This window comes from Danio rerio, chromosome 5 (genome assembly GCF_049306965.1).
Source record: "Danio rerio strain Tuebingen ecotype United States chromosome 5, GRCz12tu, whole genome shotgun sequence".
Classification (NCBI taxonomy): Eukaryota; Metazoa; Chordata; class Actinopteri; order Cypriniformes; family Danionidae; genus Danio; species Danio rerio.
In genome coordinates this window covers 23,198,512-23,212,750 of record NC_133180.1, presented here as the reverse complement: position 1 = coordinate 23,212,750, position 14,239 = coordinate 23,198,512, and the positions used below count along the sequence as shown (strand labels likewise).

The 14,239-nt window shown below is 36.3% G+C and overlaps 3 protein-coding genes across 7 annotated transcripts in view; 2 read left to right on the top strand and 1 right to left on the bottom strand.

Moving 5' to 3' along the window:
- Nucleotides 1-8,863, top strand: part of glra4b (glycine receptor, alpha 4b) — a 31,886-nt gene extending 23,023 nt beyond the window's left edge. Inside the window, exons 10-11 of one of the 2 annotated variants that reach the window (XM_073949741.1) lie at nt 4,736-4,840; nt 8,263-8,863. In XM_073949741.1, the coding sequence (XP_073805842.1) occupies nt 4,736-4,840; nt 8,263-8,550 (393 nt within the window). In that variant the 3' untranslated portion in view covers nt 8,551-8,863. 2 annotated transcript variants of the gene reach the window in all.
- Nucleotides 8,864-9,022: 159 nt separating this feature from the next.
- Nucleotides 9,023-13,580, bottom strand: rpl36a (ribosomal protein L36A). The gene is given in 5 exon segments (NM_001202510.1): nt 9,023-9,516; nt 10,115-10,237; nt 12,727-12,794; nt 12,882-12,987; nt 13,412-13,580. Coding segments are annotated over 5 exon segments (321 nt in total). The 5' UTR covers nt 13,415-13,580; the 3' UTR covers nt 9,023-9,495.
- sptbn4a (spectrin, beta, non-erythrocytic 4a) overlaps nt 13,470-14,239 on the top strand; it is a 52,260-nt gene continuing 51,490 nt past the window's right edge. The window contains exons 1-3 of one of the 4 annotated variants that reach the window (XM_073952099.1): nt 13,496-13,762; nt 13,906-13,944; nt 14,138-14,228. The gene's annotated coding sequence lies outside the window, so the exon portion shown is untranslated. Of the gene's footprint in view, nt 13,945-14,064; nt 14,229-14,239 lie in introns of all 4 variants that reach the window. The other 3 variants (XR_012406807.1, XM_073952098.1, XM_073952100.1) reach the window with 3 other exon arrangements.

Here is a 14,239-nt window from a genome sequence, read left to right as displayed (position 1 = left end):
ATAAATATAATATTCTTAAACTACAATTCAACTGAAATAAAAAAGAAATTAATACTTTTTAAGCAAGGGTGAATAAAACCGATTTAAATTGCAAGTAAAAACTTAGTGATAAACTTTTTTTTTTTATATTTAATGGATTTTAAAATGGTCTTTTCATCAAAGAAACAAAAACATCACAATTTCCACAAACACAATCGAGCTGTAAATCTGTTTTCAACATTTATATTAATAAGATTATTTCTTGAGCAAGTCTTTAGAATCATGTTAGAATGATTTCTGAAGAATCGTAACACTGAAGAGACTAGAGTAATTATTCTAAAAATTCAGCTTTGCTTAAATGGGAATAAATTTCATATTTAAATATATGTATAGCTTGTACAGCTTGTTTCAAATGTTTTATTTTATCATCATGAGACTCTGTGAGCCAAAGAAACAGTGTTAAAAAGGTGTCATACATGTATCTGTATATACTGTAAGTGTGTGTGTGTATATATATGCACAAGTGGTGAAAGTAACCTATATTTTAATTTGTTTTGAACTGTGGAGTGTTCCAGTAAAAAAATACAAACAAACCCTTAAGAAAAACATCCAGATGCATTATGCTAATGAGGACATGGTGGGGGCGGGGGGGTATTCTACTTGTCATGAAAAATCTTACAATGCCTTTTTAATGGTCCTAAGAATAGACTTCATTTTCTTCATGCTACATATAATGTCTTGCTTTTTGCTTCTGGTCTTTGAGGTACAGTTTGACCCAGACATGCTCTTTGTCTGCTTGGAATAGAGTCTTTCCAGACTTTTCTCAAGAGTTTTAATGTGCCGACTGCAGTTATTTCTTTGTTGCTCTGTTTATTACTCTGCTCTCAACCAGCTAGTTGAGAGAACACCGTGGCTTTTTTTGGACACAGCCGAGACTGTCCTGGTGCAAAGAGCACAGAGAATAAATATTACACTATCCTGTCCTTTTCAGTTCCTCCTCCATATTCCCTCTATCGCCCTGCGGGGCAGGCTGTGTGTGTGTGTGTGTGTGTGAGTGTGTGTGTGACCCAGTGGGTGAGTTGGTGGCACTGTCCTCCTCATTTGCCTTAGGGAAGCTGATGGCCATGTAACATACGAATTAACTTACACACTACTGCACTCAAGCTTCTTGGCACAATGTACATATAAAGACACACACAGACACTTCGCTGTCCATGTGATGTTAGCTACGCACACACAGACTAGCTGTTTGAACACAAACTGTACGCATCATGATGCAACACAAACACACCTAACAAAAAAAACCTCCTTTCCCAAAAGAACAAATATGATTACACACACACACACACACACACACACACACACACACACACACACACACACACACACACACACACACACACACACACAGAAAGAGAGATATACACTGCCTAGATAAATAAAACAACATCACTGTTCGGATTTAAGCAAGCAAACTCTTTACAATCTGTGATTAGATCTTTATTGTGGTACCACTTGTGTGTTTGGCAACACATTTAACCCTAAATAATGTGTTGTGTTGTTATTTCCTAACTATTTCTGAGTGGATAAAGAAACCTGCAGGCACAGGACATCAGCATGACATAATATTGATGTTGTACCCCAACATACCTCAACATCATGGGGACATTGGATTTTGTTTGAAAATAAAAATCGGGTTGACGTCAGAACCTAACATCAGACAAACGTCAATATCCAACCTAAAATAAACCAAATATCAACGTCTAATCATGTTACATCTTGACAATGCATGGACGTTATCACTATGACATCTATCAGACGTTGGATTTTGGTCACTTTCTAACACAACCCAAAATCAACCATATATTAATGTCATTTAAAGATGTTACTGGACGTCAAAATAACTTTATTCTTAGACGCTGGCTAGACATTGAATTTTGTTAATCTGACATCATCGTCATATTGATGTTGTACCCCAACGTCATGGGGACGTTGGATTTTGTTAGGAAATAAAAATCGGGTTGACGTCAGAAACCAACGTCTGGCAGATGTCAATATCCAACCTAAAATCAACCAAATATCAATGTCTAATTGTGTTACATCTTGATTATGCGTAGACGTTACCACTATGACATCTATAAGACGTTAACCTAAAATCCACCATATATTAACGTAATTTGACGACTTATTGAATGTCAAAATAATGTTGTCCTTACATGCTGGCTAGATATTGAATTTTGGTCACCTGACACCACAACCTAAATCTAACCTAATATTAACGTTTTATGATGTTGTGTGCCTGCTGGGGTGTTTAAAAGAGGCAGAAAATCGTCACAGTATTTTCTGTTATATTGTTTATTCTGCATAAAGTCTTATTTCTTGTAGTTTGGCTATCATAAAAGCAGTTTTTAGATTTAAAATATAATTGTTATGGTCAATATTAATAATCCCCTTAAGGAATAATTTTTTTCCTAGATCGTTGAAACCATTGTTGTCCAATGACTTGCCTAATGGGTTATATGCACAGCTAGTGGTTTTCAGCCGATGATGAACTTTCGGTCAAAGGTTAATGTGACTATTTTCAATTTCATAAGGTTCCTTTTACAGCATCGATGTTGTAATGTAATTACAATACATTCAATTAAATAGACTTAAGCATTCATTTGGTTGTTCAAGTGTTGTTCAAAGTGATCGTTTAAACTCAGGCGCCGTCATTAGCAGCAGGCGAGCACAGAAACTGTGCTGGCTGGCTGACTGTGCGTATACCCCATTAACCTAACTTGTCTATTTAACTTACACTGTAAAAGATGCAGGGTTCCACACAATCTCTTCAAGTCATCCTAGCACAAAATTATTAAGTTAATTGTGCTTTTCAGCTCATTTTAAATAGGTAGTTTGTATTTAAGTGTAATTAAGACTTTAAATTGCACTTTAAGCTGAATTCTAATATCTCACAAAAACAACTAGATAAATATTTTATTCTGTCATTATGGCATAGACAAAAGAAATGAGTTATTAGAAGTTAGGTATTAAAACTATTATGTCTAAAATGTGTTGAAAAACCTCCATTAAACAGCACTTGGAAAATAAAATCTAGTATCAAATCAAAAATACTTCAGGGGTAATCAGTGTGTCGGTGCTCTTTGGATTAAAAATTCATAAAGATATAGAAAATATCATCAGTCCAAGGCACTCAAATAAAGTAGGTGAAATGTTAAAAATGGGAAAAAAAAAAGAATTCCGAAATGAGGGCTAATCGCATACTGATTTTAGTGTACTATATAGTATGTTAATATGCGTTTTCCGTTCACAGCTATGGTCAAGACAATCTGCTGCAGTTCAAGCCGAGCAAGAAAGGTGATTTAGGTGACTTTAAACCTGGTTGCTGGTGCTAGACGGACTGGTCTGAGTATTTCAGAAACCGCTGATCTACTGGGATTTTCATGCACAACCATCTCTAGGGTTTACAGAGAATGGTCCGAAAAAGGTCAGAGGAGGATGACCAGACTGGTTCCAGTTGATAGAAAGGCAAAAGTAACTCAAATAACCCCTTGTCAAATCTGCAGCAACTGTGTGACGCTATCATGTCAATATGGACCAGAATCTCTGAGGAATAGTACCAGTATCTTGTTGAATCTATGCCACAAATGATTAAGGCAGTTCTGAAGGCAAAAGGGGGTGTATATTGTGCTGTTTAGATTGATTCATTAGTTCTTTTTTAAAAATATATAATTTTTTTCGGGGGTTTTTAACCTTTAATGTAGAACAGTGTAAAGTACTGACAGAAAATCATTGGGAGCAAAGAGAGGAAAGATCTTCAAAGGACCTCGAGCTGAAAATTAAACTTGGGTCACTGCGAGCAATTCAGTGTTATATGTTGATGCACTTAACCGCTATTCTATTATCACAGACGATTCATTAATTCTAACAGAGCTTTAAGCTTACGATGAATTAAAGTGTGTGACAGCATTTTAATGATTATTGAGGGAGTTTGTTTGTTTGCTTTCTAGGCTATATTTAATTAATTCTGAAATAAATCATTAAGACGAAAGTACATTAATTCAATTCAATTCAATTCAATTACTGAACATTACTGAAATACATTACTGAAGTAAATGAGAACTACTTGGTATTTTTGGGCCCCATGTTTGGAATTTTCTCAGGGTTTCCAACTCACTAAAAATCACTTACAGTCTTGTGCATGAATGGTCTAATATCACTTGAATGTTTAAACTGACAGTACTTGAAAATGCATGAACATGATAGGCTGTCTTCAAGAAGCAGCACTGGCTCAATGAATCAGATAAGCTATTTTAGTTACAGTAAAGCAGGGCTAAGAGCAGACAGAGGGAGCTCCTGCTCTCAGCAATGCCATTTTACAGACTTTATACCTGAATAAATGTACAAATGAAAAAGGAAACCTAAGGAAAGCCAAAGATGAAGCTGAATTAGTCAAAAGGTATCAAAAAGACAAGACTAAAAAACAAGCACACGGTTTTATATAGAAAATGCATTTATCTTCGAGAGTATTAAAACACTAAACGGTTCAGATTGCAGTCTGCTCACTGGCTTACTTACGTCTCGACAAATTAAAAGATAATACCGTAGAAATGTGCATGCTCACTGGAGAATTTAAAGGTACATTGTGACCCCATTTCAGATGTGTGGTTACAGTGGAGTGCATGGGAAGAGAGTTTTTATTGTTTGAATAAGTGATGAATATCTTTTTAAATAAATGTCCTTGTATTGTCTCCAGGCCTCTGGTCAAGCTGGAGCAGCAGAAACGAAGAACAAGAGTAACAACGTCACAGGAGGCACACCGAGCAGAAACGCACAACGCCAGTGCAGCGCCTGCGCACGGGTATATGCACACACTATATAGAACTTACTTAGGCTACTTACCTTCAGGGCTGATTATATCGAAGTTGATGTTCAGCCACACTGTGTTGGTGTTTCGTAACGTTTAATTGTAATGAGGTGGGTCGTTAGCTCAACGCTCAACCCCCAACCTGGAGGACAAGGATATACACACATACACTACAGACAATTTAGCTTACCCAATTCACCTATAGCGCATGTCTTTGGACTTTTGGGGGAAACCGGAGCACCCGGAGGAAACCCACGCCAACACGTGCAAAACATACGAACTCCACATAGAAATGCCAACTAACCCAGCTAGGGCTCGAACTAGTGTTTTCCTTGCTGTGAGGCGACAGCACTACCCACTGCACCACTGTGCCACCCTTCTATATAGAACTACATGAATTTTTTCAATCACTTTTCATTCTGGAAGATTTGATTATGATTGGTAAATATCTTTGAGTGACCATTGCTAACTGTGATGACAAGCTAATAGTGCTAAATGAATGCCTCCCATATCAGCCTACTGTCTTTCCTTGTCTATCTTTGTGCGTTTTTTTTTAAACTGTCATCTGTCATATTAATTTGGTTTTGTCTATTCATAAAAATGCTTTCAAATATGTTTGATGATTAATTAGTGACATCTTACCTCACATAAATCATTATTACATGTAATCTTCATCCCTCAAGAAAACTAAAATATTGGAAGACTTAAAGTTACATGAGATATAGACAAAGATATGTCGACAGGATATAGGTAAATAGTTAACTTTGCAGTGTAATATATATTTAAAAATATTCAAATGTAAAATGTACTTTAAATAATCCAATTTAGCACAAGGAGCCACTTTTAGCTAATCTACAGGATCAATATTTCAACTCAGGTTAATATTTCATGGCCACCGGTTTGATAAGTAGCCCTAAAATAAACATTAAAAAATGATAAATTATTACTTTTATTCCGCAAGGATGCATTCATCAAAATGACTCTCAATGCATATGTTAGGTCAGGGGTGCCCAAACTCTGGAGGACCAGTGTCCTGCAGATTTTTTGCTCCAACTTGCCTAAAAACTAAGGGCGACATGGTGTCTCAGTGGTTAGCACTGTCGCCTCACAGCAAGATGGTCCCTGGTTCAAATTTCCTCCAGGTGCTCAGGTTCCCCCCATAGTCTTGACACACGCTATAAATGAATTGAATAAACTAAATAGGCTATACTGTAAGTGTGTGAATGAATGTGTATTGATTTGTGTTCACATCCATACACAGCTGGAAGAGTTGCAGCTAGAAGGGCATCTGCATCCAGCTGGGAAAACCAAGCAGTTCATTCCACTGTGGCAACCCCTGATGAATAAAGGGACTAAGGAAAATGAATGAATGAATGAATGAATGAATGAATGAATGAATGAATGAATGAAGAGTTGATTTGCTAGCCCAGGTGTGTCTGATTGGGGTTGGAACAAAACTTTGCAGGACCACGGGTTTGGGTCCCCCTGTGTTAGTTCATGATATTTATTTCTGAATAATCAAATGACACTGAAGACTGTAGTAATGGCTGCTGAACAGTCAACTTTTAATTAATATAGAAAACTGCATTTTTAAACTAATAATTGAACTGGTGAACTGTGAATGCCTGGCTGATCCAGAATGCCTTTCTGTGCAGTTTGAATTTTCTCCTTATGTTCACATGGGTTTCCTCTGAGTACTCGGATGTCCCCCATAGTACAAAGACATGTGTTATAGGTAAATTTGATGAAGTAAAATTAGCCATGTGTGTTAAAGGTTTAGTTCACCCAAAAATGAAAATTCTGTTATAATTAATCTCATGTCGTTCCAGCCTCCTGAGACCTTTGCTCATTTTGAAACACAAATGAACATATTTTAGATGAAATCTGAATGCTTTTTCATCCTCCATAGACAGCAATGTTTTTAAGGTTTTCAAAGTTCAGAAAAGGAACCAAAACCATTGGGAAAACGTTCCATGAGACTTCAGTGGTCCAACTCTAAACATATGAAGCTTCAAAAACACTTTTGTGGGCCAAAACCTGTAAAAACTACTTTGTTTGCCTTTGTCCTCCCTTCCTTGTCAGGTCAGGGTGTGTTTACTATGGGTAATATGACATTCTTATTGTTCATTTATTTTGTGTTACAGTCAGCAGCATAAAGCCGTGGTCACACTGCACATTTCACCCCAGACTTCCATTATATGCATACAAATGCAGCCATTTGAAACGCACAATTGTGCGACAAGTTTCACATGTTGCTGCATCCAGGGTTCAAGGTTGGTGAACTACGAATTTACATCATATTATTGCTTGAGACAAATAGAACAGTAGTGTAACTACCCGCCTGTTAAACAGTCCACGTTTTCCAAATACTGATGTCCATGTGTTTTATTTATTGAACACTGTAAAAAACTAAAAAGACAAGCAAACCAATGTTTCACATAAACACAACATAATCAAAAGGACATCAAAATAATATACAAACAATATTTCCCTCACTGTGCTGGCCTGATGAATTGCTGTAGAATAATCAGGAGCATGTAATATTAATCTGCATTGAAAATTTCACTATGCTGTCTGAACCAACTCTCGCAGGTTAAATTAATCAGGGAGGAACGTGATCCTCTGACTCAATCCAGCCAGAAACAAGGATATTTAAAACAAACATAAACCAATACACATTCAAATAATGACATACTTAAAATAACGAAACAAAATACAAGCTGACCGATTAGCGTCAGCTACAAGAATGAGGTCACATTCTTTTATTTGTTTCAAGTAATAAATGATGCAAATTTGTAGATTATAGAAATGTAAAATACGGAGAAATCACTCTTTTACCAGTTCATTTTTTTCAACACTCTAAAATATTATTATGCATTCTTAAACTTAAATTACAGGTGCCATACAAGTGTTGTGTTCCCCATAGTAAACATGAACTCTAATTTGATGTGGAGAACATGGGTTAAAAAAAAAAATTGGCAGACAAGTGTTCTTGAAGCTTCATGTAATGAGTTGAACCATTGAAGTCCTAATGGAATGTTTTGACAAGATAAATCTCCAGACCCTTGCAGTCTATGGAGGATGAGGGTGCTCTTGGATTTAATTTAAAATATCAAAGTTTTGTTTAAAGATGAAAGATGTAAGGTAATTGAAATGACACAAAGGCTAGTGATTAGTAAGACAATCTTCAATTTTGGGTAAACTAACCTTTTAATAGGAGTGTGGGTGTTTCCCAGCACTAAGGGTTATGACTCATGAGTCAGTGACTCTTAGGTCTCGGTTGTACATCCAACTGTATAATATATGTCAGACCAATTGGAGAATCTTCCTTTTGTAGGAACCTCTGATAAAGGGAATGAGCCTTAAGAAGCAGCCTCAATCTTTTTGACTGATGTACATTCACACTGTTTCCACAGGAAGAGCAGTTGGCCTCACAGAATCAGGACTTGTACTTTCCGGGCTTTGGGATAGACACGAGTCTGTCTGGAGACGGGCCTCTCTCTGAAGCTGCTGCCATGTTTGCTGGTTTGCCACCCGGTCATGCCCTGTTTGACATTCGCCGGCGCTTTGTGGAACAAGCGAAACGGATCGACACCATCTCACGAGCTGTCTTCCCCCTCAGCTTCCTCGTATTCAACGTGTTTTACTGGGTCACTTACAAAGTGCTTCGAAACGAAGACATTCACCTTGCACTGCGACCCTGACACCCTTTAGGACTTCTGAACTTCCCGGTATACCTTCTTGTGAACCAGTTTTGGTCCAGCGTGAGGATGAGCTCCTTTATCAAAGACATTTATAAAATCAAACCAGTCTATGAAGCGGTGCAACAAGTTCTCTCTGCATGAGTGAGAATATATGCATGAGTCTGAGAGCACTTTAACAAAGAGCTAAATAAACCTTTAGCTTATATGAAGAACGGCTGATTCACTCCTGACCTTTGCTCTTTTTTTGTTTTTGCACAGAGCACATTTGTTCTTGTCCGTTGTAAAAAAAAAATAAATGTTATATATGAATTTTCCCTCAGGGCTGCTTTTTGAAGAAATTGAATCAGTTTAAAACAATTGATCTTTTGTCTAGTCACAGATATCAATAAAGGAATCTGTGAAAGAGCAAGTGAGCTTAAAGCAAATCAGGAAACTACCAATGTAAACTTAAAAAAAAGTCAATAAGAACTGATAAAAGTTTGTTGTTTTTACTCAAATTCCACAATTTTAACTGGGTTGACCTGACAATGTGTCTGTACATACTAGAGAGAGGGGGAAACAGGTTAAGCCTTAAGACATAACATCCATAAGTGTCCATTAAGTGTACAATTCCTCACCTTAAAAATGAAAGTGTAGCATGTTTCCACATTTCATCTCTGACTACACACAACACAGTGTGAGTTCAAGTATGAATCCATCTTCTACTGAGGGATGCATAATTCGCTGTTCACCAAAAGCAGCACAAAATGCATAACAGGTCTGTTGTTGAAGTAACACTTTTTAAAGTATTTATGGCGACAGAGCTGCGATTTGGCCCCCAACAGTGCATTTAATTTTGGAAGCACAGTTTGGTGCTGATGTTAAAAATAAAACAGAAGTCATCATTACTGTATACAACTTTTATTGACAGCGATGGTAATCCACAAAAGAAGCACTTGGCCCAGCTTAAAACTGGATGACCTGGCCCTGTAAGACAGAAAAGAGAACATGCATTAGAAAAGGTCACGAAAGATTTTTCAGTGGTTCTGCTTTGGTGCCAAACGTCTAGCCATTCAACATAATACAAGTTCAATTGCCATATTACTACATAAATAAGTTGGCTTGACATCTCCGTATCGGTGTAAAAATAAGGTACAGAAAAGATTTATTCGAAATTCCAAGCATTAAATTAAATATAAATGTATTTTATTATTATTTTCTTTTAATCAATTGACAATGAAATCACGGTTACGCTCTCAGGTTTACTGCTAATTATTTTAGTGAATAGTCCAGGGTTTCCACAATCGTTACTTCAGTGATTCCAGTTAGCTATGAATTAAACCATCACATTATTTTTTTAAAAGTGGTTGACAGATTGCCCTTACAAAAAGTACCATATCCAGCTAATACAGTTCACTGTACAAATCCATTAAATGGATGGTGTAGATCACAAATTGCCATAATTTAACAATAATGGCTTCAAACCACTCCTTAAAGATATTATGATTATAATAAATAGCTGTACTTGTAGAATGGCTGTTTTAATTGACATGGCATCTAGTAAGTTCATGTATATTGCTCTCACCTTTCTCTTCTTGTCTCCTCCCAGCTCAAAGTGTTTGCATCTCTTAATGGCCAGCATCCTCTTTGAGCGGCAGTTAGGCTCCACGCACTCCAGCCTCAGCACGATCTTCTTTGTGGTTTTAGCCTATGGCAAGAGAAACAAATTACTGTACACCTGATATCCAAACATCTATACGATAAAAATGTAGAAAAACTGTGTTTGTGCCCTAGTCTAAATCAATTTAAGATAATCATTTAAGCCATTTCAATAAGATTTGAAAACACAAAAGATTCTTCAGGCTCCAGTTACACTTGTATTAATCTGATGGTTTGATTAAGTGTCCAGAAAACACAGATCAATGTTTGAAACCAACAGTAAATTTAATCTCAAAAGCATCAGTGTGCAGAAGTGATATTTACATAGCAAATATGATCAAATGCATGCAGCCAAGCACTACCTCCAAATGCGATTCAAAGAGCAGGTCATATGTGGTTTAAATAAAACCGTATTTGTAATTCACGTAGCTTTCCTTCAATGTGAAGTCTGCAAATGTAAAGTAAACGATGTAGACATTTGTGTCGGAAAATTTCATACTTTCCTACTTTCTATCATGCTAAATTAGAATAGTAGTAAAGTATCCAAGTAGTATGTCTGTTTATTTTATATATATATATTAAAACTGAATTCAAACAAACCAAGATGACCTAATACTTCTAGGAAGATTCTGAAATGCGCATCCAATGAATGCTTTACTATCCCATGATACCACGCAAGAGAATTCATGAATGGGAGTGAAGCAATGCAACTAACATGTGGAGATCACATGATGATGGAAATGGCAGATGCAGTACAGCCGAATTCCATTCATGCTGTATAGAATGTTCTTTTCTAATGCTTGTGTAGTAAATTAAAATGTAGTACCTAGTTTAGGAGGCAATTTCGGACACGGCCATTGTCTTTTAAAAGACAAATTATCGCTTTCTTAAAAATCTTTTGTCTACTAGCAATCTACGTTAAAACAATTTAAGTAATACATGTGCAATTCTTGCTTGCCCACAATGTGAACACTTAAGTTTCCAACAAGTTATAGATACAGCCAGCTGACCAGAGCAGGGTCGGCTTATGAGAAAGTGGGGTTTACAGATTTTAAGTCAGACCTAAGAAAACAAGGTTTTCTGACTTTAGATGCACTAACTGCTGTTGGGTACTCAAACACAATATCGAGACACTTTATAATACGATTTGACCTGCTTTATAAGTGACTTGATCTTTGGGCCAAACTATTTTAGTTGAGCATAACCTACTTCTGACTGGACTGCATGACAGTCTTTGGATACATTTACACAACACTGTTTCAACTTAAAACAGCCATTTGTTTATTTACATAATACTAACATTTGAGGCCCTAAAATTAGATTTTTTTGATGATCTTCATAAACTATATATTAAACCCTTTGATCAACAATTAAGTTACAGTGGTCTGCATATTTGAGCACACCTCATTTTAAAAATGAATTTTATATCAATATCTCTGTGAATATAGGCAATGTATTTAGGTGCATTAAAACAAAACAAACTAATTGAACAGATATATTAAAATAATATTTTAGTCACCAAACATATCTAGAAATGTAAATACAATTAAATTTAAGCAAAATCTTGCAAAAATAAAATACAACCCACAAAACCAACTAGAACTTTTCAAGTTTTTTTTTTTGCTTCTCTTGATTTTTCCTTTTTAAAATTTGTATTTAATATTTTTCAATAACATAAATGGCTGTACTAGTTTTTGGACTGTTATTTTAAGTTATTTTGTTAAATAAGAACAGATTTGGCTTCAGTACGGACTATTCGAATGTACATGCACAGATACAATATTGTATAGCTTCCTATAAAAACATGAATTTAGAAGATTTGTGAGGGGTGTAGTTTAAAATGCCGAGCACTGTATATGCTTATTTAAATAAATTAAACATGGTTTAACAACTTTTAAAATGACTTTACAATACCCTAATACGAGTGTAAAACAAAACAATCAATCTGATTCGTTAAAGCTGGGGTTCCCATTTTTTCACAGGTAGCAGATTTAAGGACTTTTTAAAAGCACCATTAATTTTAAACCAAGCACTTTTATAATTTAAACCCCAGCATATGTAGCATCTCGAAGGTCCTTAATGTAGTAATATTTTACTTATACTTACTATTTACATTAAAATGTCAGAGTAATTTTCAAAACTTGACCATTTTTAAGAACTATAATAAAATTGCTGAATTCCGTACTGGTGATATTCAATTTCGATTTCTAAAATACTGATAAACTGTGTAATTTGTCTGTGTTATTGTAGAAGATTAACAATTTTTTAAGTAGCAAGTTCTGGTTCTGCATCAATACTAAAGAAACGTCACTGTCTTTGACAGTACAATTGTTGAAATCAACCCATAAACAAATTTAATTTAGGCGCTTTCAAGAATCTGTGCTGGTTTAAGTACTTTCCAGGACTTGCATCCATATGTCTGAAATTGAAGTACTTTAAGAAGTGTGGGAACCCTGTAAATCCCACACTCATAAATATTACTTTAACTTACACATGGCAACCCTTGCTTGCATACATACTCCTGCATGACCGACATACCTTTTTTCGGAAAATAGGCTTGGTCTGTCCTCCATAACCACTCTGCTTTCTGTCGTAACGCCTCTTTCCTATAATACACAGGTAAACAAACGCAATTAATTCTTCAGCCAGTCAGGTCTACACGCCGGTCGTCTCTGTCAGCTCTCTGGACTTACCCTGGGCGTACAGAGAGTCTTTACCCTTCTTGTACTGGGTCACTTTATGCGGCTGGTGTTTCTTGCATTTTTTGCAGTACGTCCTGCGGGTCTTCGGTACGTTTACCTGGAGAGAAACACATTTAGCATTACTGAAATCTGCGGTCTGAGATCACTAAAGACACGCCAAGTTAAACGAAGTAGCATTTAAGCTAATCAGCGTTTCCATGAAATGTACACAATTTTCTCAAGTTAACAGATGTGAAAATGCATTCAATTACATAAAAGGCACAAGGGTATTGCTTTAATAAAACTATTTATTGTAACAATCGTACACGGTTAGAGCTAAAGCGGCGACATTACGAGTCAGGGAAGCACTAAATACATAAAAATAATCATCTCATTCATTATATAAACGACTCAATAAAACATTTAATATGAAGCTGAGACTGTATACATTCTTATTGTACGGTTTGTATGAACCTAGGATGTCCACATATTTAGGATTAAAACAGATTTTGGATGAAACTCCACAGGACAATATTACGCACCATGGTTGCCCTCGCGGCGCAGGAGCAAAGAGGAAGTATAGACGTCACTCAGAGCATTAGTACCGGGTCGCGCAAGAGACTCTCGCGCTGTTTGCTGCTGCTGCTGCTGCGTGATGATGCTACCACCTAACGGTCGACACACCAAACACACTGTCCGCTCCGCACATATGAGTGAGAATATTGATATAGCTATTTATAATGCCAACGACAACGCTGAAGCTCGATAATAATCTGCAAAAATGTTTTTTGCGGTGTTTTCTTGAAACGTGACTACAACGGTAAACGTTTCTAAACACACACTTAAACATCGTTTCTTTTTTGTCATTCAGCGAACGTTAGTCAGAAAATATGGTAAGACGCTTTATCAAGCATTAATATTAAGCAAGAATTGTTGTTGAAAGTCATAAGAATGTCAGCTTTTACTAAAAACTAGATGTCGAGCAAACGCCTCAAAATATCTGCTGTTAATTATTCGTATGAATGTTCTTACTAAGTTAAAGGGCACCTATTTTACCCCCTTTTCAAGATTTAAGGTAAGTGTTTTGTGCCACCAGAAAGTCTTTGTAAAGTTTAAGCTCAAAGCACCAGATCACATCAGATTTATTATTATACCTCTCAGGAGTTTGTAATTTTATGCTTTGAACATTTTGTAGTTGTTTTTGTTACCTCAACCTGTGGTTTTAATGCTGGCTTTCCTCACCCACCATTCCCCCACGCATCTGTCAGAGTGTTCCTGTCTCCAACTGCGTCAGATAAACAGCACAGTGACAGACATGATGGAAGCAGATTTCACGTAACGTTTGTGGGAAATACTACAGTAAGAACTTT